This window comes from Daucus carota, chromosome 8, assembly GCF_001625215.2.
Source record: "Daucus carota subsp. sativus chromosome 8, DH1 v3.0, whole genome shotgun sequence".
Taxonomy (NCBI): domain Eukaryota; kingdom Viridiplantae; phylum Streptophyta; class Magnoliopsida; order Apiales; family Apiaceae; genus Daucus; species Daucus carota.
This window is the reverse complement of record NC_030388.2, coordinates 28,184,057-28,211,183: the sequence shown is the minus strand read 5'-3', so window position 1 is coordinate 28,211,183 and position 27,127 is coordinate 28,184,057. Positions and strand designations below refer to the sequence as shown.

Genomic DNA, 27,127 nt, shown 5'->3' with positions numbered 1-27,127 from the left:
TTCTAACAATTCTTTCCAAAACCTTCTAAGTCCCATTTGGGACCTGATACGCCCCAGCATCAGTCTTAAAGAATCTAGACTGCCTCTGTAATTTCATCACCTCTATTTTCACATTCCCTGGAGTCCTGTCCAGTTGCTGAGCTAATTAGCTCATAAGCGTGGTTCGCAAGATTAGACAAGGCAGCTACCACATTACGGATTGGTGGACGGGCAGCACCCTCCTCTTGGATACACATGGATGCCACTGCTACAGCCTGGAATAGATATCAGATAATTTGACATATTGATTTTTGAAAAAGAAAACGATAAATGATATTGTGTTTACATTTAAAACTCATTACAAAACATAAAACAAATTAGTATTTTTACAAAATACACGACACGACAACCTTCTACCCATGTTGGATTACTTAACATTATTCACCCGGTGCACATTAATTGACCTTTGAAACTAAAGATAGCAAATGGTTTCTAGAATTTAACTTTTTAATTTTTAACAAACATTGCACTAACTTTTTGTCTGTCGATTGGTATTGTTTTTTAAATAGATTTTTTAATTACGTTGAGGATAAGAATAAACCATGCACTATCATATTAATACAAATTATCAACGTCTCAGCGCTCATGTTCTCGCACTATAAATAGGTGTTCTTCGTGTTCTACTATCATCACATTAGTCTTACAGCCTAATTCCTTTAGCTCTCTTTCTGCAACTTATTTTCAGTGATCATTTTTCGATAGTCATGGGTGCCCAGAGCCATGTACTCGAGATCAGTTCGTCCGTGTCAGCAGAAAAAATATTCCAGGCTATAGTCCTTGATGTTGATACAGTTATCCCCAAGGCTGCTCCCGGAGCTTACAAGAGTGTCGATGTTAAAGGAGATGGTGGACCTGGAACCATCAGAATTATCACCCTTCCCGACGGTAAGTTACATAAAATTTCTATGTCAAATTAATTTAAGATGGCAAATTTTTTTTGAGCAATGCCCTAAGTTGATACACCAATATTCTTGACAACTAAATGTTAGAAAATGGAAAGTTTAAAGCATATTTTTTAATATGTTCTTGATGTAATTTCCGGGACATTTTCTTAGTGAAATCCATTGAGAAATAGAGTTGAATACAGTGGCTTGAAAGAGCTTGAAATGAGAATGTGATTCATTTAATCTGGACAAATGAATCTGGTCAGTATATCTGATAGATACAGATTCATTGAATCTGGACAAATGAATCTGGTCAGTATATCTGATAGATACAGATTCATTGAATCTGGACAAATGAATCTGGTCAGTATATCTGACAGATACAGATTCATTGAATCTGGACAAATGAATCTGGTCAGTATATCTGACAGATACAGATTCATTGAACCTGGACAAATGAATCTGGTCAGAATGTCTGACAGATACAGATTCATTGAACCTGGACAAATGAATCTGGTCAGAATGTCTGACAGATACAGATTCATTGAACCTGGACAGATGAATCTGGACGGTGTGTTGGTGCCTTGGCCTCACTATAAATAGTGAGCCTCGACACTTGAGTTGGAGCACGGGAAAAACACAAACACCATTCTCATTCTTCTCTCTTACACTCTCACCATCTACTCCGATATATACACATATACATACTGTTCTCGGGCGAACTGAGGTGTTGATCGCTGTTGATCGTACTCGTGTCTGTGAGCGGTTCGGTCTGTGCTGTTTTATCCTGGGAGCGATATTGCGACTACCCATCACAGCGTAGTGGGGCAATAATCACTTCAAGAACAGTCTAGTCTTCATCGAAGGGCTAGGCGACTCAGCTGTTCTGTATACTAATTCTAGCGACGGTGTAAGGTGCGCCTTTCTCTTCTTTTCTTGTAATTTATCAGTCACTGATTATTGTATATACGATCTTCGTGCATGCTATATTGTTGTGGTTTCGTTGGCCTACTCTTGTTTATATAATATAACTGCTCTATACATTGTTGCTGTGATTTTCACTGTGACTCCCAACAATCTTGAAGTGATTATCTGTTATATTGTGTAGTAAGCAAGATGGTTAATGAGATTGTGGATTCTGTTGTTGGTGGTGGTGCTGGTTCTGGGTCTGGTGTTACTAGTAACATCGATTGGACTACGTATCGTTTTCCACAGCCCATCGATTTATCAGGTATTCCTGATAAATTCGGTGGGGGAGTTTCTTTTTCTCGCTGGCAGAAAAAGATGAAACTGTGGCTTACGGTTAAGGGTCTGTGGCCGGTGTTACAGTACGAGAAACCAGTTGTGGTACAGGAAAAGGCTGAAACCCTTAAGGCCTATGCTATGTGGGAGGAAAAGGATGGGGTGGCTAGGGCTGCTATTCTAGCAGCCTTAACGAACACTCTGTTCGATGTTTACTCATCTGACTCCTACACTGCTAAGACCTTGTGGGAGAAACTTGATCAAACACACAATACTGACTCGCAAGGGTTGGAAAAGTATTCTGTGGCTAAGTTCCTGGACTTCAAACTGGTGGATACAAAATCCATGACTGAGCAGGTGCATGAGTTTGAGACGTTGGTGCATGCTTTGAAGGAGTCCGGAATGGACCTTCCTGAAAAGTTTTTGGTTATGTCTGTGATTGAAAAGCTCCCTAAGTCTTGGGAAGAGTTTGCACTCTCCCTGAAAAGACAGAAGGGAGAGATCACTTGGACTAACCTGATGCTGGACATCTCTGTGCAGGAGCAGCACAAGTCCAAACAGGGACATGTGATGCCAACTGAATCTGGTAGCTCGAAGGTCAATGTAGTGACTGTGGGACAGAAAAGAAAGTCTGTCGCTAAGAAGGTGAACACTAAGCCCAAAACTGACAAGGGCAAGGCTAAGAAATCAAAGGCCAACAAACCATGTTGGTCTTGTGGACAGGTTGGTCATTGGAGTAAGGACTGTCCTGTAAAGAAAGCAAAGAAAGCTGAGGTGGTAGCACAAGCAAATACTGTGCTTGGAACCACTGATGGGCCTGTGCTTAACATGGTTGTTGGTGAGGTTGTTGCCTCTGAAACCAATGACGGGTATGTTAAGTACAACCCTGAACTATTTTCCACTTATCTGTCTAATGAGTGGTTGATTGATACGGGAGCTAATGTGCACATTTGTGCTGATATTACTCTGTTTGTATCTTATCAACAGGCTCATGGGATGACAGTGACGATGGGGAATGCTAGTGCGGCTCAAGTTCGTGGAATAGGAAACGTGGGCCTGAAGTTTGCTTCAGGGCGTGTTCTATCCCTTACTAGAGTGCATCATGTTCCCGAGATTCGTAGAAATATTATTAGTGGAAGTTGTTTAGTTAAAAATGGCTTTGAACTTTCTTTAAAGTGTAATAAAGTAGTTATTACTCAGACTGGTGTGTTTTTTGGCAAGGGCTACTTGTCAGACGGCTTGTTTTTAATAAATGTGGAGCCTTTTTTAGGCGGTTTTATTAATGATATTTCTTCTCCTTCTGTTAATAATATTGAATCATCCGATTTGTGGCACTCTAGGCTTGGTCATTTAAATTTTGGTGCTCTAAAGAATATGATGAACTTAGAGTTGATTCCAAAGCATGCCATTGATAAGAAAACTAAATGTCAAGTATGTGTGACAGCTAAACTAACAAGGAAACCTTTTCATAGTGTGGTTAGGGATTCTGACTTGTTAGATTTAGTGCACTCCGACATATGTGAATTTGGTGGTGTGTTGACTAAGGAACACTGTAGATATTTCATTACCTTTATAGATGATTGTAGTAGATATTGTTATGTTTATTTGCTTAAACATAAAGATGAAGCACTTGAAAAATTCATTAGATTTAAAACTGAAGTTGAAACACAAACTGGTAAAGTACTTAAACGTTTGAGATCTGATAGAGGTGGTGAATATACGGGAAACACCTTTAATGAATTTTGCAAGAGCAATGGTATAATTCATGAGGTGACTCCACCATATACACCTGAGTCTAATGGGGTGGCAGAACGAAAGAACAGAACTTTTAAAGATATGATTAACAGTATGTTGATTAATTCGGGGTTGCCTAAGTACATGTGGGGAGAGGCTCTGAATACGGCTTGCCATATTCTGAATAGAGTCCCTCTGAAACATATGGACAAGACACCTTACGAATTATGGAAAGGCAGGAAAACTAGTCTAAAGTATCTTCGTGTGTGGGGGTGCCTTGCGAAGGTACTTGTCCCTGAACACAAGAGAAAGAAACTAGGGCCGAAAACTGTTGATAGTATCTTTCTGGGCTATCCTGAAACCACTACAGCTATGAGATTTTTAGTATTAAAATCTGACATAGATGGTATAGTGGCAAACACGATAGTTGAGTTTCGTGATGCAACATTCTTTGAGGATGTGTTCCCTATGAAGACTGGTATACCTCAAAGTTCTTCTAGTGATGATCCTACTCACACATCTAGTTCTATTCCCGATCATGTGAAAAAGATGACAAATGTGGGGGCAAATCCTGCTAGTAGCTCTACTCCTAATGAAGTTGAGGAACCTAGAAGGAGCAAGCGTGTAAAGGTAGTTAAGGACTTTGGAAGTGATTTTATCACTTACAATGTCGAAGACGAACCTTTGACTTTCCGACAAGCCATGGATTCTTCGGAATCTAGGCACTGGAAAGGCGCTGTGAAGAGTGAAATTGACTCTATTGTTTCTAACGGAACATGGGAGTTGGTTGACCTCCCTCCTGGGTGTTCTACTATAGGATGTAAGTGGATCTTCAAAAAGAAGATGAAACCAGATGGCTCAATAGATAAGTATAAAGCTAGATTGGTGGCAAAGGGTTTTAGGCAAAGAGAAGGTATTGACTACTTTGATACATACTCTCCTGTTGCAAGTGTAAGTCTAAATGTAAAGACAACCCTATCTGTTACATAGGGATGATAACTCAACAATAGAACAGGACAAGTAAATAACACTACGCCTGCACCGGAATCGGAAGATACGAAGACAAAGGTTGAAGAAGTCATCTACAGTCTTGAAGGAATAAGTTCACTGGAAGAAGTTCATTAATATGTTCATGCCTCAGTGAAGAATAAAGATTGAAGTATTCAAGATTGTGGAAGCAATGAAGATGTTGTCCAAGTACTCGAAAGATTTCAGTGCAACCCCTGAAGCAAGATATTTCTATATATCTTGGTTGGTTATTTATAATCAACAAACTGAAGCATAAACTAACCCGAAACCGACTGATCAATGTTTGCTGACAAAGGCGGTACAATGTTTAACTTCAGTGTTAGTCGCTTGTGAACCAGACCAGTGCACTAAGCGTCAACACATACGGAGTTTTCCAAAGTATTTATCAATCGAAGAATTGATCAAGTCATAACAAGTCATTTGTTCCAAAGCCAAGCCAAGCCAAGCCAAATGCCAGCTATGCCAAAGCTTACTGCTCAAATGCCATATATCAAGCTTCCACAAAAAGCCATATCAGGAAGTGACCTATCCTTTATATGTGTGCACTTATATATTTGTATATGTACAAATATATTTATATATATATGTATATATGTATATTTAATTAAATATAATATATATAATATATATGTATATATGTTTTTAAACATATGTATATGTATATTTATATGTATGTATATTTAAATAAATATATATGTATATAGTATATGTATTTATATTTTACATAAACAATTATATAATTAAGTGTGTATATATATTATATTATGTGCATAAATATATGTATATTTAGAGAGAGTTATATATATTTTTATATATATATTTATATTTATATTTACACATAGTTATATGTATATTATATATATTTAAATATATGAGAATATATTTAAATATATATGTATATATATGTTACTATATGTTTATATAAATATTATATATATGTATATATTTATATATACTTTTCTTTATATATATTAATGTTTATATTTATATTTATAAATAACTATATATATCTCTATATATTTATATATATATTTACATTTGTATTTACATATAATTATATATTATATATATTTAAATATATGAGAATATATTTAAATATATGTACATATATTATTATATGTTCATATAAATAAAATATATATGTTGTATATATTTATATATATTTTTATTTATTAATATAATAACAACATAATATATTATATTATATATATTATGCATGCATGTGATGATGTCAGGTGTCTAGGGCAACCTAGGGTTTGCATGTGCATGTAGGGTTTCACACAAGACATTACACTTGTGAATGATTTTTTTCTAAGTCATTTATACTGTGAACACACTGGAAGCATACATGGCGCAACATTTGACCTGGAAGAAGTCCAAGGAGTGATAACAGTGGGGAGTCACCACAGTTGGGGCGCAAGTTTATTGCCATGGAATTCTTTCTAAGTCAGAAACATATACACTGTGAAGTCGAGGCGCAAACTCAATATACATATATGTGTATATATGTTTCTGGCGCAACTTGGTTATATATTAACCAGGAGAGAGAACAAGGAAGCTGTTACTATGTGGAGCGCAAGTTTGTTTGTTACTTAGAATTATTCTAAGTAAACATACAAGCATCTCTCTCTGTGGAGCGCAAGTTTGAGAGAGAGATGAGTGACTCCATATATCCCTTGGCGCAAGTTCACTACTTGGAATATTTTCTAAGTACACACATGGCGCAAGTTCCTTTCCTGGCGCAACTTCATGTCTACTAACCAAAGTAGGCGCAAGTTCAGTGGATAAAGGTGGCGCAGATTCAAGTGGCGCCATTTCAAGACTTAACCAGGGTTAGTTAGTGACAAGTCTATAAATACCCATGGATTTTGTTCTCATTTGTAACACTCTCCACCACCTTTATGGTGGAATGGCTTTGTGCCTTGCACACTACTACACACAAATAAATCATAGCTTAGTTTTGTAATATATATATATATTTAGAAGCTAGGGTTTGTGAGTGTAAGTAGTAGTAGCCATTGTAGCCAACCTTCGGGTTTGGATTTATAGCACCCTTCGAGGTATTTATCAATATACAGATATACCTTGGAAAATATTGTGTGTTGGTTTAATATTTTCATATCCTCAGAAACCGACCCAATAAATATCCGGAACACGAAACCCATTACAGGACTGCAATTTGTTTATCCGCAAGATTCGAATGAATTTTAAATTGTAGTGAGTATCGTATTCAACCCCCCCTTCTACGATACTTTGGACCTAACAATTGGTATCAGAGCGAGGTTGATTGATATTCAAATCAGGATCCTTATCGTACGGAAAATCAAGAACCTAGCTTTTGATATTTGATTAGGGGAAATGTTCTTCCGGTTTGTGTTGCTGAATTTGTCCGTAGGCCTAAGTAAGGATTATCTGTCGGATACTGAACTTTGGACCGGGACTTATAAATTTATACTTTATTTTTTAATAAGTTTATTTTATAAATTTGACTTAATTTATTTTAAACTTATTAATTGAGTTTATTATGAATTAATTAAATTTATCTTATAAACTTAATTAAATTTACTTTATAAACTTTATCAAATTCATTTAATAAATTTGTTTAAATTTATTTTGGACTTGTAAAGTTTACTCTTAGACTTTATTAAGTTTATCATAAATTTTATAAATTTATTATTTAAATTTGTATAGTTTATGATTTAAATTTAAGTTAAAATCTAGAATATAAATCTAAGAGGATTTAACTGATTATGGATATAAGTTCAAGTTCAAGGGTTCAATTTAGTTTGTTCTGGAAGTTATGATTTAATTGGAGACGAGACACTTGAATATTTTCAAATATTAAATTTATACAATAAATTTTAATATATTTACTAAATGAATTTGAAATAAATTTGTTCTAAACTTATTCAGTTTATTATGAATTTATTTGAATTTATTTTTTAAATATAATTAAATTTACTTTATAGATTTAACTAAGTTTATTTGATACTTTATTTTCTTTCATCTTTTAAAACTTATTTTTAAATTTATTTTCTTTATAATTTAAACTTAGTTTAAATAATCAAGTGTTCCGTAACCTTTTTAATAATTCTACTCCAAGACAAATCAGATTGACATTTAGTTGAGACAGATCAGGCTGACAGATTACAAGACAAACACCAGGCTTTCAAATACCAGATTCTCAGAACCGGTAATGGAAGTACATTGATGACCCAATCCAATTGATTTCTCAAAGGATTATTAGAAGCAGTTTTCTATGTTCGACAAAGCTGATTGTGATTCGAAGAAGATTCTATTGAAGACTAATTTGGTACTACTAAAAGTGGATTTTGAAGAAGGTACTTCAGGCCTTGATCTGAGTAATTACTCCGACTTGATTATCAGATCACCAGATCAGGATGGGAATTTGCTACATCTACAATGAAGCATCTTTCCAGGGCTCGGAATGTCAACTTTGAATGGCACCACTGGTAGTAGGAAAAGAGAAGTTTTTGCAGAAGAATCTTCAAGGGATTTCAATCTAACTCAGTGATTCAGGGATATACAATTACACAGTGAATTGTATCAATGCTAAATCCATCCAGAATCAACTGAACCAAAGACAGAGAACTGTGGAGGTTTAAGGATATAATTATCGAGTTACTACCGCACCAAATCAGTTTCGTGCATTTATGTCAGAACCTTAGGATTGAACAGAAGAGTTTGTAACTGCTGAATTTGAGGAAGCTCAAGTCGACGAAAGTTAACACTTTTGAAGAATGTGAGGACAGAACTTCAAGGATTAGCATAACACTGTCTGAGAGGTTTAGTCATGTCAAGATTCAGATGGAAGCCATTGGTTTCAAGTGGAGACTCTTCGGGGTTCAGTTCGACAGGTTGTTTGAAAACTGAGTTGGTCAGTACACACAATATTGTTTGGTATCTTTAGCAAAGAAGGATTGCTATATATATTGAAGCCTCGACAAACAAGGATGATAGGGCTTGTCTGAAATTCTAGTGGATGTTTTGAAAGAAGCATCACAACAAGTTCTTATGCTATTTTAGGAAAGGTGTGAGCTGGATCAGTTGCTGATGAGAAGGATGATTATGGTTATCTGGCTATCCAAGCATTCTCTGAAGATGATTCACTTTGCACATCTCAGGTATGAATTCTTTCTAACTTTGCAATACTTATTTCATTATATTCAAAGCATGTTATAAATCTCTGAGTAGAATTGTTTAACACACAAGCACAAGCATGATAGCATCACAATAGATAATGTTAAACTAGTATGCTAGATCACTTTTCTGGTAACTAGGATTGATGATAATCTTGTGCATGTGTCTTTAGCAGATTCTTAACATGTGTATGAATATTTAGGATTTGATTATTTGCAATGGTGAGATTAGAAGCTTTTCTTTGGAACACGACTCTTAGTTTTAGGGGTTATGATCCTAGCATATATAACTTTGTTAAAACACTTACTTTCAGATTCCCTAGTACAATTAGATTTGCTTATCTAATCTGAATTGTTTGTTAAGGAATTTATTTGTTCTATGATGGAATGTCTACCTCGTGTCAGTAGAACTTTTAGAACTTCATGTTAGATCTAAAACTGACTTAGGTAATAGAGATAGTATAATGCCATATAACAACAGAGTGGGATTAGTTTGGATTGATAATGTGATTATTAATTTCTTGTGTCTAATCCATATGCTTTTCGAAGATTATTAAATATATGTAATTCTACTTGCTACCTGTTGCACTTGTGTTAATTGGTTTTAGTAGAGAGTATTAAATCTTCTGAATTGCATAACTGCCTGTCTTGCTCTTGTCTTATCTTTGATTGTTTGCCATGTGTATTCAACATCATGTTTGCTTATTTTCATGTCATGAATGCATGTCTTTGTACTTGCATTGATTTTAGAAAAGCATGTTTGAGAATCACATTAGGGCAATGTCTAAATAAGAATTAGCATGTTAAGGTTGCTTCTGTTGTTACCACTGTTAAAGAAAAATCTCTAATCCATCCGGACCCAGTTATGATTGGGGACCATAGAACTCTTTCCATTTGTGATTGCAGGTTACATATGTTCCATATGATTTTTGGTGCACTCTGTTTGCTGAGTAGCTGAAATCATATGATTCACAAAAAAAATACCCTGTTAGCAAATGTGATCGTGTGAGCAGTTCCGTCAATAATCTTTGAAAGATGACAACAAAGATTCTCTTACGGGACATGCTTGTTTTCCTGGAATGTCATCATGGAAGAATATCTTTCTTGGAAGAGTCAAAGCACACAAATTCCTAGTATCAGACGGTTCTTTGACAAAGGATATTATGTCAGTTCATGGAATAGTGTTTTATCTTAAATCAAGAAGGATGTGAATTTTTCTCGTAGCTAATATGGAACTTCAATTGAAGATGGAGTGAGCTGTTTTGATAGTGAAGCTTCATCGGATGAGTATTAGCTATGGCACTTGAAACTCTCAAACTTGTATGTCAAAACAAGGAGCTCTTTTTATTTGTAAGAAGAGAATTGGTGAGAGGACTACCTCATCTGGAATTCATTATTGGATGAAAGATATGACGTATGTCAATAGGGAAGTCGAAGGACCATCGCACAGAAGCAAAGATATAATCAACATTACTGAGCCGCTTCAGATGATATGTATGGAATTCTACGGATCAGCTAATGTCATGTCTGCAAACAAAGCCAGATATCTTTTTGCGATGATCATTGACTACTCTAGATTCTTTCGTGTTGTTCGTATGTGTTCAAAGGACAAGACGTCACATATGAAGGTTGATCAAGATGAACCCTGATCATTAATAAATCCAGAAAGACACCATTCTTGTCAGTGGCCAATCAGAAGCAAACACTAACTCTTGGTATGTGTTTGGAGGAAAATGCCTCTTTGCAAGTCTTGCATTTGAAGCTCAAAGAATATTTTCCTCAGCTACTCAATGGAGTCTACAGTCTACAGGGTGATTGTGATTAATCAACAGAAGGTGATTGTAAGTCTGGACAGGACATTGAATGACACTTTGCTCCAAGCTGTTAAAGGTGATATTATTGGTATAATAATGATTCAGATCCAAGCAGAATCTCTTTGCGAGGATAAGGATTATTAAAGAAATCCCAGCAAACAGCTTAGGGGGAGCATTTGGTGGATCCACTAGTCAAACTCAACACCACATTGAAGATGAACATGACATATCAAGAACGTATCTGCTTAGACAAAGGGTTTGAGTCTATATCATTCTCGGGTTCTAGTTCTTATATGTTCCTAATGGTGAAGTGAAGATTGGGAGAGCTATTGTGAAAGGATGTTATTTCTTTAGGTTTCAATCTGAAGTGAAACTAGAGGATGATTCAGAAGCTCTTAAAGGGATCCAGATTGAGTGATTGCACAGCAATATGATCTCAATCAAGTTGGAAAGCAGATTGTGTGGATTCTGATACCCTGACCTAAAGACAATTTAGTACCTAGTACTTGTCGGGTATTCAGATTCCAACTGGATATTTTTGGCTCTGTTACGAGGGACAAGCCAATTTGGTTGCTCAGAGTTATTACAAAGGAGAAGGTTATGAAGATGATGGAAACAGAATCTTCAAGTTCAGGACTCTACATCTTAGGGGACTCAACGACCTTCATGATTTAACTAAAGCACCATTGACGAGACTCGGGTTCAGGATATTACAGTGAGCTAGAGGATGAAGCTTCATGCAACATTTCAAGGACTTTGCAGTTGCAGATCCATCGGAATTTGTATTCTCTTTCTTCACCAGCTCTCTATGAGTTGCTATCCAACACCTGATAATCGTCACGGACATGGTATGACTTCTGACTAGCATATTATTTTAACATCTGTTTGCTAAAGTCATATTTGGTATCCAAATTATTACCTCTCATGATACAAGGCACACACAATACAACTATCTGTGCTGTGATACCATGATTATATTATATGTGGACTAACGTCACTTGTGCAAGATAATTGCTAAGTGAATGCAGATTAGTGATATGATAAGTTTGTTGGAAAGTTGCAATTCTTCATGGTCTACTAGTTAGCCTAAAGAATGATGGCAATAAAAGGAAGTCAAGGATCTTTTGAATATGCGCATTTTGGAAGATTCTAGACCTGCCAAGACTTATGCCAACAACCACTGGACTTGATCAAAACAAGAAAGGTACATCAACTGAAATGTCAAGTCTCAGAGGTATTCAACTTATCACTTTACTTAACTGCAAGTGGATCACATACTATATTTTTCATAAGGTATTACTTATTTCATGAGCATGTCTATCGTATTTATTAAATGAATTCATGAGTATTAACATGTCTATACTTAGGACTTGTGAATTTATTTAAAATCCGATACCTCGTGCTTTTTGCTATTATATGTGATTGCCATGTTTATTGCTTTGCATGCTTAGATAGTGATTATATGTTTTAGCATGAGTGTTTGTTATTTCAAATTATTTAAATTATGGTGCATGACAATTAAGTGACTTATTTGTTCATGATTTAAATGATTAGAGATGACATGAAGCATGACTTAATTATGTTATTTTTCTTGATCTATACCTCTTCAACAATTGGTATCTAGTAGAGAACTTTGTCATAATATGGTCGTGATATATCTGTATTTGTGAACATACTTAGGATTATCTTCTAGGTTGAATTCATTTATATTGGTATATAATCTGAAGCATGACTTATTTGTTTCTAGACTTGTGACTTGTATCAGTAATTGGTATGTGGTTAGAATCTAGTTAGAATTTAGTCATGATATACTAGTATTTGTGGAGTTACTTAGATTCTCTCTAGGCTGAATCCATTTATATTAGTGTATATACTTGAAGCATAACTATTTGTGTTGGATATTTGATGATTTATTAATTGATATTTTATTTCATGTCTAACTGCATATAGTTGTGATACTTTTAGTGTTAGTGATATTATTGCATGCTTATATGTAGATCACTAATATTAATTGTTAATATTTTTCTGCGAGGAGTTGTGTGAGTTTACTTGTACTTAATGCTTACATGTATAGGACTCGTGAACTTTTCTTCAACTTTCCCTCGGGCTTGCGAATATCTTTGTATGATTGTCATGATTTTAGTTGTTATATGCTGATATGATAATTATATGATATTGCGTAGGTAATTATTATTTTATCTTAGTTAAATTGTGATCCACAATTATATGCTTATTTGTTTCATGATTAACTTTGATAGAATAATAGAAGCATGATTAATTCATTTTTGAAATATTTAATTGGTATCTATTTTTGATGCTTTATTAATGTTTTATTTGTGAATTGATTGTGATGTATTGGCACTGGTGAAATATTGTTGCATATTTCTTAAAACCACTAGTGCTAATATATTTTAGGTGTTTAATATTCTGAGTACAAGGGAGACAACATAATCTTTATTCAGTCTCATATTTATGTTGTGGAGTGGTGAGTTTCTTCAAAGAAATTTTATTATCAATTGATTTCAACAATTGGTATCCACTACTCTATTTCATAAATATTTCTTAGCATATTTTGCATCTATACATGTAGCGTCATAGGACGAGACATCGATTATCTTGTATTTGTGTACTTGGTGATCTTTGTCACTTGCAGCGTCTGTTTTGATGATGTGCTAGTATGAGGCCTTTTCACTAATTAGTGTGGCGAGTGCTTTATACACTGTAGCGCATAAATTTTCTTGTTTCCTTTTTAAATTATAGTGAGAAACAGGAGTCTGTGTCTTTTTCAAAAGACAAGTTCATTTAAACCTTTTATGCATAGATTCAGACTCTCGTACTCAAACCAGTTTTTAATGGAAAACTTTGATTCTTTCATCGGTTGTGATTGTCATTCTTTATGCAAATCATTTTTACAATCACAACTGATTCATTTTTTCTCAAAAGATTAAATGCAATTGCTTTCATTTAAAATCATAGATTTTCTAAAATGCATTTATATCTCTTTCTGTTCTTCGGAACTTTATCAGCCTCTTGGCTTTCCTAGATAGTCATAAGGTTGAAAACCAACAATCTTTATCCCAGACTATAAAACCAAATTCAGAACACATCCCAACTTTCCCCCTGGAGTAATAAGGAACTTTTCAAACAAAAAGTCAATGAGGGAGAAACTGTACTTGTTGCAGCAAATAAGGATGTGAGGGATAGTGTACCCACAGCTCTACCTCTCAAGAAGAAAAGGTGCTTTTGAACTTGAGGTAACTGTTGCTCATCTATATTTTCTCAAAAGAATATAGAGCTGAAAAGGCAATAAAACAGTCTCTGGAATCATTCTCTCAACAGGATGAGTCCATTGAAATTCGCTCGTCAGCCAGAGCATCTTGTATTGAGTCAAGCACATCATCAGTAGTCACTCTGATGAAGAGCCTAAACTGAAAATTTTATGGACACAATACAAGAGAGTGCACAGTAAGGTTAAAGGTTTTGTTCCAGAAGCAACTTCTTCATTTACCATTTTACGGTAAATAAGATGGTTGATGCCTTTACAGGTGTAAGGAGGAAACGAGGATCTCAATTGCCAAATCTTCAGGATTCTCGTCTCCCTCCACAGATAAGAACAGATCTGGATCCAATCGGAATGGATTTCCTATTTATAGGAGATCGGCAACTCTCTGACTATGAGTCAATATATTGATGAGTCAGTTGAGGATCGGGGATTTACGAAACCCCATTGCACCGCCAGTGACCTCTCTTGAAGGGGCTATGGTGATTTTCTCATGCAGGTACAGAAGACCATACTTTGAGTGCTGAGAGAAACACTGTGAGCCAAACACTGAGAGTTAAACACTTGGTGAGATTCTGAGAAGAACTAGTGAGACATCAGAATGAGAAATATGTGAGCATGAGTGAGTGCAAACACATAGGATTTTGAGAAGAGTGAAACACTTGTGAGGTACATATAATAATAATTGGTATTGAAAGCTCACAAGTTGTTGAAAGAATTGACGGAAGCAACTATAGTTCATTCTATTTCACGGTGTGAACCTATGGTTGATGATTCTCTTGAATCAAGTGTCTTCACAGACATTGAGGAGGACTTAGGCCTTTGCCATAATTAAGCCTTTGTCTAACCTCCCAGAGCAAACAACTCTGGATCCTTAATTGGATAAGCCACTTAGTGGTTGGCAACTTGTGGACCATGATTCGGATTTATCTGATGAGTCTACAGGGACTGGGAATTACGAACTCCCATTGCACCACCGGTGACCCCCTTTAAGGGTGGCTAAGGTGATTTTCTTGCAGGTACTCAGCATTTTGGAAGCTCAGTATTTGTGTGGAGGGATACACTTACAGAACTCGTGAGTGACACCCTTACCCAAAAAACTGAGAGAAAATTGAGTGTTGAGTGATACACCTGCAGAACATTTTAGTGAGACACCCACTAATTACCAAATTTATACCTAAAGACATAGTGGATGTTGTTACTGGAATGTCAGTTTTTTATTCCTTACTTTTCCGTTTGGAACCTATTCTTTCAGCATAGGCACCAACCCAATCAAAGTAAACCCTTCTTCTGAACTCTTTCTTCGACCCCAGCTTTAGCGTTGTTTAGTTCTCTACGGGGATATTATCTTTTGGTACAGGATGTATTGGACACGTTCCTTGACCATATTTGATACCACATATCCTCGGAGGATTCCACAACTAAGGGGGAGAATATATTTAGGGGAAGAATATATGAAAGGGGGAAGAAAAAGTAAGTTAGCTTTCTTCTACTGTCTACAACTAAGGGGGAGTAAACTACTCTTTAGTGGTGTACTACTGAGGGGAGATTCATCTTTCAACTAAGGAGGAGGATTGATCTTTCATCTAAGGGGAGACAACTACTTATCACTAAGGGGAACCTGATCAAGGTAACGGGAGGAGAAGTATAAGGTGATACATCTATTCTTCAGTAAGTGATAGACAGGAACTTATTCATTACCACTGAAGAATTCAATGAATCTGCTGATTATTCTTTGCATAATGGAATGTTTTGAATTCTCTTCAAGACAAACTATGAGGATTATCTGGCAGGTAAGAAAGGACCAGAGAAATAAAGGTGATATGCACATTTGTTATTTCTATTCATGAAATCTGGAAATGTACTATATGATCCAGAAACTTTGTAGCATTATTTACTAGTCCAGGACTTTACTTTTTCTAGTGTTAGTTGAGTTATCCTCCAGAGGATTTGCTTGTTATGATTAACAAACAAATAGGGGGAGATTGTAAGTCTAAATGTAAAGACAACCCTATCTGTTACATAGGGATGATAACTCAACAATAGAACAGGACAAGTAAATAACACTACGCCTGCACCGGAATCGGAAGATACGAAGACAAAGGTTGAAGAAGTCATCTACAGTCTTGAAGGAATAAGTTCACTGGAAGAAGTTCATTAATATGTTCATGCCTCAGTGAAGAATAAAGATTGAAGTATTCAAGATTGTGGAAGCAATGAAGATGTTGTCCAAGTACTCGAAAGATTTCAGTGCAACCCCTGAAGCAAGATATTTCTATATATCTTGGTTGGTTATTTATAATCAACAAACTGAAGCATAAACTAACCCGAAACCGACTGATCAATGTTTGCTGACAAAGGCGGTACAATGTTTAACTTCAGTGTTAGTCGCTTGTGAACCAGACCAGTGCACTAAGCGTCAACACATACGGAGTTTTCCAAAGTATTTATCAATCGAAGAATTGATCAAGTCATAACAAGTCATTTGTTCCAAAGCCAAGCCAAGCCAAGCCAAATGCCAGCTATGCCAAAGCTTACTGCTCAAATGCCATATATCAAGCTTCCACAAAAAGCCATATCAGGAAGTGACCTATCCTTTATATGTGTGCACTTATATATTTGTATATGTACAAATATATTTATATATATATGTATATATGTATATTTAATTAAATATAATATATATAATATATATGTATATATGTTTTTAAACATATGTATATGTATATTTATATGTATGTATATTTAAATAAATATATATGTATATAGTATATGTATTTATATTTTACATAAACAATTATATAATTAAGTGTGTATATATATTATATTATGTGCATAAATATATGTATATTTAGAGAGAGTTATATATATTTTTATATATATATTTATATTTATATTTACACATAGTTATATGTATATTATATATATTTAAATATATGAGAATATATTTAAATATATATGTATATATATGTTACTATATGTTTATATAAATATTATATATATGTATATATTTATATATACTTTTCTTTATATATATTAATGTTTATATTTATATTTATAAATAACTATATATATCTCTATATATTTATATATATATTTACATTTGTATTTACATATAATTATATATTATATATATTTAAATATATGAGAATATATTTAAATATATGTACATATATTATTATATGTTCATATAAATAAAATATATATGTTGTATATATTTATATATATTTTTATTTATTAATATAATAACAACATAATATATTATATTATATATATTATGCATGCATGTGATGATGTCAGGTGTCTAGGGCAACCTAGGGTTTGCATGTGCATGTAGGGTTTCACACAAGACATTACACTTGTGAATGATTTTTTTCTAAGTCATTTATACTGTGAACACACTGGAAGCATACATGGCGCAACATTTGACCTGGAAGAAGTCCAAGGAGTGATAACAGTGGGGAGTCACCACAGTTGGGGCGCAAGTTTATTGCCATGGAATTCTTTCTAAGTCAGAAACATATACACTGTGAAGTCGAGGCGCAAACTCAATATACATATATGTGTATATATGTTTCTGGCGCAACTTGGTTATATATTAACCAGGAGAGAGAACAAGGAAGCTGTTACTATGTGGAGCGCAAGTTTGTTTGTTACTTAGAATTATTCTAAGTAAACATACAAGCATCTCTCTCTGTGGAGCGCAAGTTTGAGAGAGAGATGAGTGACTCCATATATCCCTTGGCGCAAGTTCACTACTTGGAATATTTTCTAAGTACACACATGGCGCAAGTTCCTTTCCTGGCGCAACTTCATGTCTACTAACCAAAGTAGGCGCAAGTTCAGTGGATAAAGGTGGCGCAGATTCAAGTGGCGCCATTTCAAGACTTAACCAGGGTTAGTTAGTGACAAGTCTATAAATACCCATGGATTTTGTTCTCATTTGTAACACTCTCCACCACCTTTATGGTGGAATGGCTTTGTGCCTTGCACACTACTACACACAAATAAATCATAGCTTAGTTTTGTAATATATATATATATTTAGAAGCTAGGGTTTGTGAGTGTAAGTAGTAGTAGCCATTGTAGCCAACCTTCGGGTTTGGATTTATAGCACCCTTCGAGGTATTTATCAATATACAGATATACCTTGGAAAATATTGTGTGTTGGTTTAATATTTTCATATCCTCAGAAACCGACCCAATAAATATCCGGAACACGAAACCCATTACAGGACTGCAATTTGTTTATCCGCAAGATTCGAATGAATTTTAAATTGTAGTGAGTATCGTATTCAACCCCCCCTTCTACGATACTTTGGACCTAACAGCAAGATTGACAACAATCCGAATGCTTGTAGCATTGGCTTCCGTACATGGTCTTATCATCCATCAGATGGATGTAAAGACAGCTTTTCTTCATGGTGATCTTGAAGAAGAGATTTATATGGATCAGCCTGAGGGATTTGTTGCATCTGGCAATGAGAGCAAAGTATGTAAGTTAGTCAAATCCATCTACGGCTTGAAACAAGCACCTAGAGACTGGCACAAGAAGTTTGATGACACTGTTTTGACTTTTGATTTTATAGTTAATGATAATGACAAGTGTGTCTACTATAAGGTTAAAGGAAATGAACATATTGTGTTGTGCTTGTATGTGGATGATATACTACTGTTTGGAACCAATATTGAGATTATTAACGAGACAAAGAATTTCTTGAAAAAACACTTTGAAATGAAGGACATGGGTGAGGCGAATGTGATTCTTGGACTCAAGTTGACTCAGTCAACTGAGGGAATAACCTTGTCACAATCTCATTATATAGAGAAATCTATACTTGAGAAGTATGGTTATTCAAATTGTAGAATTGCTAGTACACCATATGATCCTAAAGTTGCTCTTATCAAGAATGTTTCAGGTGTACCTGTGTCTCAGTTAAGATATTCTCAGATTATTGGTAGTTTGCAATATCTTGCTAATGGTACTAGACCAGATATAACATATTCTGTGTCTAAGTTAGCAAGATATACAAGCTGTCCAAACAGAACTCATTGGGATGCTCTAGATAGAGTACTTAGATATCTGAAAGGCACCATATATGTTAGGTCCAAAGTATCGTAGAAGGGGGGGTTGAATACGATACTCACTACAATTTTAAAAATTCTTTCGAATCTTGCGGATAAATAAATTGCAGTCCTGTAATGTGTTTCGTGTTCCGGATATTTATTGGGTCAGTTTCTGAGGATATGAAAATATTAAACCAACACACAATATTTTCCAAGGTATATCTGTATATTGATAAATACCTCGAAGGTGCTACAAATCCAAACCCGAAGGTTGGCTACAATGACCACTCCTCTAAATATTACAAGCCCTATCCACTACAAATATTTATGGTACAAAACTAGGCTAGGGTGTGTGTATATTTGAGAGAGTTTGTGCATAGCACTTGGCCATCCATCCTGAAGGATGATGTGAATTGTGAGAACCACAATCACATATTTATAGGCTTTCATAAACTAACCATGGTTAACGAGTTCGTCCTGGACGACTTGAGTTCGTCCTGGACGGATTCGATTTAACAAAATAAATCTAACTCCCAAACATACTAGTGTTGGCGCCAATTACATATACATATACATATATGAATATGTATAGCAGAGTTGCGCCAAAACAGTTGAACAAAGGAAAGTCAAAGTTTGCGCTTTGGTCAAACTTTGCGCTTCCCTTGAAGTTGCGCCAGGAGTGCCTCACAGTGTTTTTGACTTAGAGAAATACAACACTCCACAAACTTGCGCCTTGGATACAGTTTAGAGTCGCAACCTTTGACTTGGTCAAAGGTTGCGCTCCAACCCCACTGTGTTGACCTCACTTAGAAAATTCTAAGTAAAAATTGTGTGAAGGTGAGTGTATGGACAGGAGGCGCAACATTTGACTTTTTAGGTCAAATGTTGCGCTCCATTCATCTGTACAGTGATGGCTTCACTTAGTCACTTTTCCAAAGAAGAAACCAAGCGCAAGTTTTGACTTTCAGTCAAACTTGGCGCCTGATTCTTTCTTCTCACAGGGTACACTGAGGTTGAGCACTTAGGAGAAATCTTCAGTCTTCAAAGTTGCGCCCCTACAGTGGAGAGCTCCACTGTTATCTCTTCTCCCTCACATGCAAACCCTAGGTTGCCCTAGACACCTGACATCATCACATGCATGCATAATATATATAATATAATATATTATGTTGTTATTATATTAATAAATAAAAATATATATAAATATATACACACATATATATTTTATTTATATGAACATATAATAATATATGTACATATATTTAAATATATTCTCATATATTTAAATATATATAATATATAATTATATGTAAATACAAATGTAAATATATATAAATATATATAGAGATATATATAGTTATTTATAAATATAAATATAAACATAAATATATATAAAGAAAAGTATATATAAATATATATACATATATATAATATTTATATAAACATATAGTAACATATATATACACGTATATTTAAATATATTCTCATATATTTAAATATATATAATATACATATAACTATGTGTAAATATAAATATAAATATATATATATATAAAGATATATATAACTCTCTCTAAATATACATATATTTATGCACATAATATAATATATATATACACTTAATTATATAATTGCTTATGTAAAATATAAATACATATACTATATACATATATATTTATTTAAATATACATACATATAAATATACATATACATATGTTTAAAAAACATATATACATATATATTATATATATTATATTTAATTAAATATACATATATACATATATATAAATATATTTGTACATATACAAATATATAAGTGCACACATATAAAAGATAGGTCACCAGATATGGCTTTGTGTGGAAGCTTGACATATGGCATTTGAGCAGAGACTTGATACAGCTTGCAGAGGCTAGGAATTTGGCTTGGCTTGAGTTTGGAACAAATGACTTGTTATGACTGGATCAATTCTTCGATCGATAAATACTTTGCAAAGCTCCGTACGTGCTGACGCTTAGTGCACTGGTCTGGTTCACAAGCGACTAACACTGAAGTTAAACATTGTACCGTCTTGGTCAGCAAACATTGATCAGTCGGTTCCGGGTTAGTTTATGCTTCAGTTTGTTGATTATAAATAACCAACCAAGATATATAGAAATATCTTGCTTCAGGGGTTGCACTGAAATCTTTCGAGTACTTGGACAACATCTTCATTGCTTCCACAATCTTGAATACTTCAATCTTTATTCTTCACTGAGGCATGAACATATTAATGAACTTCTTCCAGTGAACTTATTCCTTCAAGACTGTAGATGGCTTCTTCAACCTTTGTCTTCGTATCTTCCGATTCTGGTGCAGGCGTAGTGTTATTTACTTGTCTTGTTTAATTGTTGAGTTATCATCCCTATGTAACAGATAGGGTTGTCTTTACATTTAGACTTACAATATATCTTGGGTTGCACTACAGGAGATATCCGAGTGTGCTTGAGGGATATAGTGATGCAAGTTGGATAGCTAAGAAGTCTGGTTCCAATGGAGTGACTGGATATCTGTTTACCCTTGCGGGTGGAGCAGTATCCTGGAAGTCGACTAGACAGACTATAGTAACTCGGTCTACGTTTGAGGCCGAGTTGTGTGCATTGGATGCCACGGGTACGGAGGCTGAATGGTTGCATGGACTCATGTCTGTGTTACCTGTAGTAAGTCGTCCGCTACCGGCAATTTCTGTTCATTGTGATAGCCGTACAACTATCGACAAGATCAGAAGTGCCAAGTATAATGCTAAAACAAAGAGACACATCCAAGTTAGACTTAAGTCTATAAGGGGTTTGGTGTCTGATCGGACTATTGCTATTGAGTTCATTGGAACTCAAGATAACATAGCTGATCCACTGACTAAAGGGCTTGAGCATGCTGTTGTCCTTAAGTCAAGGTTGGGGATGGGACTGATAACCCATCATGATTCATCTACAGCGGGAACCCAATACATCTGAGAGGAGATCCCTCAAAGTGTATTCAATGTGGTAAACAAGTTGTAAGGGTGGATCGGTAGTACCTTTAACTACAATGTAGATACTCATGCATCTGAGTCTATCCCCTGCAAACCTAAAAGGTACTGACACTGCAAGTATAGCAAGAGTTTTTAGAACTCTGAATGGGGTCAAGTCATTTGACGAGATGGTTGCAGTACATCTCTGGAGATGCCCAGCTAAGCGAATGTAATTGTGAGGTCGCAATTAGAGGAAAGGGTTATTCCTTGAAACATTCGACGAACAGGATCGAGACACGACCATTAATGTCTTAAAGCCGTAGATCGGCACCATAGCCTTTGACTTGTCGTCGTCTATGGAGTGTGGTTACACCCAACGGATAGAGATTCAAGGTGAAACAATCCATCTATATCCGGTAGCCATCGAAGTAGGGGACTTAGGAGGGTTCAAACCCGGAAGGGTACCTACTCTGAAAAACAAGTCATGATGGGGACTAATATGCATATCTATATGGATTTGTGGGGGATTGTTAGAAAATGGAAAGTTTAAAGCATATTTTTTAATATGTTCTTGATGTAATTTCCGGGACATTTTCTTAGTGAAATCCATTGAGAAATAGAGTTGAATACAGTGGCTTGAAAGAGCTTGAAATGAGAATGTGATTCATTTAATCTGGACAAATGAATCTGGTCAGTATATCTGATAGATACAGATTCATTGAATCTGGACAAATGAATCTGGTCAGTATATCTGATAGATACAGATTCATTGAATCTGGACAAATGAATCTGGTCAGTATATCTGACAGATACAGATTCATTGAATCTGGACAAATGAATCTGGTCAGTATATCTGACAGATACAGATTCATTGAACCTGGACAAATGAATCTGGTCAGAATGTCTGACAGATACAGATTCATTGAACCTGGACAAATGAATCTGGTCAGAATGTCTGACAGATACAGATTCATTGAACCTGGACAGATGAATCTGGACGGTGTGTTGGTGCCTTGGCCTCACTATAAATAGTGAGCCTCGACACTTGAGTTGGAGCACGGGAAAAACACAAACACCATTCTCATTCTTCTCTCTTACACTCTCACCATCTACTCCGATATATACACATATACATACTGTTCTCGGGCGAACTGAGGTGTTGATCGCTGTTGATCGTACTCGTGTCTGTGAGCGGTTCGGTCTGTGCTGTTTTATCCTGGGAGCGATATTGCGACTACCCATCACAGCGTAGTGGGGCAATAATCACTTCAAGAACAGTCTAGTCTTCATCGAAGGGCTAGGCGACTCAGCTGTTCTGTATACTAATTCTAGCGACGGTGTAAGGTGCGCCTTTCTCTTCTTTTCTTGTAATTTATCAGTCACTGATTATTGTATATACGATCTTCGTGCATGCTATATTGTTGTGGTTTCGTTGGCCTACTCTTGTTTATATAATATAACTGCTCTATACATTGTTGCTGTGATTTTCACTGTGACTCCCAACACTAAAATTGCGAGATCCATAACTGAAAATGTAATAATGCATATATGATTGTGCAGGTAGCCCAATCACCACAATGACGGTTAGAACTGATGCAGTGAACAAGGAGGCCTTGACATACGATTCCACAGTCATCGATGGAGACATCCTTTTAGGCTTCATCGAATCCATTGAAACTCATCTTGTAGTTGTGCCAACTGCTGACGGAGGTAGCATTACCAAGACCACTGCCATATTCCACACCAAAGGCGATGCCGTGGTTCCTGAGGAGAACATCAAGTTTGCTGATGAGCAGAACACAGCTCTTTTCAAGGCTATTGAGGCCTACCTCATTGCTAACTAAACTGAATTCTAAACTGTTTTACAATAATCTGCCACTCCTTAATTGACGTGTGCCGCAGAATTGCAAATTTTATCTTTGTAGTATACTTTGTTTTAATGAGCAACTTCTCGTGAAGTTGGTAATGTATGTGTGATAGTATTTTAATGAAATAAAGTGATGTGGTAACTTAATTTTCCAAATATGTATCATTCACTATTCTCCATTATTTGAAAACTTATCAACATAGTCTTATTTGGCATTTTAGAATTTATGGTTGGCCCAATATTAGAAATAACATAATAACATGATAATGATGATATGTCCATTCCAAATTAATCTTCGAACACACTTGCTATGTATCATATTAATCCTCTTAAAAAACCTTTTTAGTTTATTTATTTCTTCAAATTGTAAGTTTATAAAAGATTTTTAGGAATGAAGACAGTCAATTTCAACAATATAAAAACAATGAGTGCTCCTATAAGTATTTTTATAGATATTCGTTTAACATATATATATTACATTCAAATTAAGCAATTACATTTGTGTTATTTATATCCACGGGAATATTTTGAAAAGATTTTATAAAATTCCTTAGAAGTACATCACCCACCGCAAGAAGAACGGCTATTTTCGACCGTTAACGGTCGAAATTAGTCATTTTAGACCAGAAATGAACGGTGAAAAATGACTGTTTTTCCTTGTAGTGACCTGAAACTTTCAAGGTCGGTTCCTCAGTTTCACTTTTAGTTTCATATTATTTTGTTTTTGTTTACATTTTTTGTTTTAGAAAAACAAAAAGATTTGGAGATGGTATTCAATTCGAGGACAGTTATTGCATTCAATTTAAAAGTCCAAAAATAACTAATAGCATGACCATTCTTACAATGTGATTTATATTGGTTCCAATATATTTTTCTAACAAATCAGAGATACACAATCATTTTTCATAAACTATTTTTATTTACATATAATTCTAAAGTATATAAAGTTTCTAATAATAAATAATTTTTAATATTATAAGGGGTACTACTGCGGTGGGAAATAGATAGACAAGATAAAAAATACTGTTTTAACTTTAAAAAAAATTGATTTGATCGTGGTGGGTCTGGGCCTTAGATTTAGGTGATTCCTAATTTGTCCTGTTAGTTAATATGTAAATGATTAAGTAGAACATACTCTTATACCAAAGGCATATTCGTTCTGCTTCCAAGTTAGCACCAAAGTTATTATTTTTACTTTTGTCTTTACTTGATCATTAGCTATATATATATATATATATATATATATATATATATATATATATATATATATATATATATATATATATATGCATGTGTCATTAATTAAATTAATTTTTGAATTTAAATTTTACATAAGCGGTTGATTAAAGGGATCTTTTTAAAAATACCCATCTGTAAAATTATTTTTTTAAAAATACTACCATCTTTTTCATTGTTTTTAAAAATACCTTTTCATAAATTTTTTTTTTCAAAAATACGATTTGTAACTTTTGCAACCTCATTTGCAACCTTGGGCGGCGCAGCCGTAAAAATTGCAAATGAAGTTGCAAATAAAAATGGAAAGTTGCAACTGTTGCAACTGTTGCAACTGCAATTGCAACTAGTTCAACTGAAAACTGTAAGTTGCAAAAGAGGTTGCAAAAGTTGCAAATGAAGTTGCAACTTTTGCAACTGCAGTTGCAACTTCATTTGCAACCTCAGTTGCAACTAAATGCAACTGAAAACTATATATAGTTGTAAATGAGGTTGCAAAAGTTGCAAATGAGGTTGCAACTTTTGCAACCTCAGTTGCAACTAAATGCAACTGAAAACTGTAAGTAACAACAGATGTATGGTGTGCCCCTGGCGGGGCCATTAGATTACAATAGAATCAACTGAATGCAACCATATGCAACTGAATACAACCATATGCAACCATATATGCAATTACAAATCCTGATTTCAAGTTCCAGTTTTCAAATGTCATTTTCGACCTCATTTTCGGAATCGATAATGAGGTCGAAAATGACATTTGAAAACTGGAACTTGAAATCAGGTTGCAACACGGCTGGCGCCGCCTGTAGTTGCAAATGAGGTTGCAAAAGTTGCAAACAGTATTTTTGAAAAAAAAAAAATTTATGAAAAGGTATTTTTGAAAATAATTCTGGAAGGTAGTATTTTTGAAAACAATAAAAGAAAAGGTAGGTAGTTTTGTAGATTTCCCTTGATTAAATAGATTAAATGATAAATATCTACTTAGCTCTTTTTTTGAAAGAAACCAGGAATTTCATTAAACAATAGTCTCATACATAATAGACTCCAACACTATTGAGACGAAGAGACCGTTTGACTGAGTTTAAAATAAGTGCTTTTAGCTTAAAATAAAGAAGTGAAGTAGAAGTGAGAAGCAAGTTAAGACTTATATGCGATTAAAGTGCTTGAAAAATAAGTAAAAGTCCGTGAAACAAAAGCTAGCACTGCTAACTTTTTATAAGTGCTTCTTGACTTTTTACACAAATGGTACAAATAAATGCTTCTTATAATTTATAAATCTAGAAGCTGAGCTTAAAAGCCCAGCCAAACCCTCCCTAATTCTTTGTAATTATCAGTCAATAGTAGGAGGAAGCAAATGAACTTAAAGTGAGTTTTGTTTTGGATAACTGCAAGTCTCTTCTTCGTTCAAATCCTGATTTATCAATCTCTTTTGTCAGAAAGCAAGCGAAAATCACAAATTTGGTTAGGAAGTCCATCATTCTCAACTAATGAATGACAAAATGATTAAAGTTAGAACGAATGCCTGAATTTACGAGGCTTTTGTGAACTTGTTATCTGAGAAAATCCGATGTAAATTTGTAATTAGTAAACTGATCGCTTACATGGATTCAGGTTTAAAATTTTTGCGTAAAAGAATCGTTTCATTGTATTCGAGTTTACTAGTTTACTACTGGTTGCAGCTTGGCTTCTCACGTTCTTTGAATTTTATAGGGGTGATAACATCAAAATAAATTGCAATTTTTTTATGTCAATTAATTGTAATTAATATTTAGCTAATTTTCTCATTAAATT

The 27,127-nt window shown here is 34.7% G+C and overlaps 1 protein-coding gene across 1 annotated transcript; it reads left to right on the top strand.

Annotated features, from left to right (window-relative positions):
- The first annotated feature begins 669 nt into the window (after window positions 1-669).
- LOC135148302 (major allergen Dau c 1-like) lies at window positions 670-24,259 on the top strand. The gene is made up of 2 exons (XM_064082873.1): window positions 670-924; window positions 23,797-24,259. Exons 1-2 carry the CDS (start codon window positions 744-746, stop codon window positions 24,078-24,080), a joined length of 465 nt encoding a protein of 154 aa, XP_063938943.1. The 5' UTR covers window positions 670-743; the 3' UTR covers window positions 24,081-24,259.
- The last annotated feature ends 2,868 nt before the right edge of the window (window positions 24,260-27,127 follow it).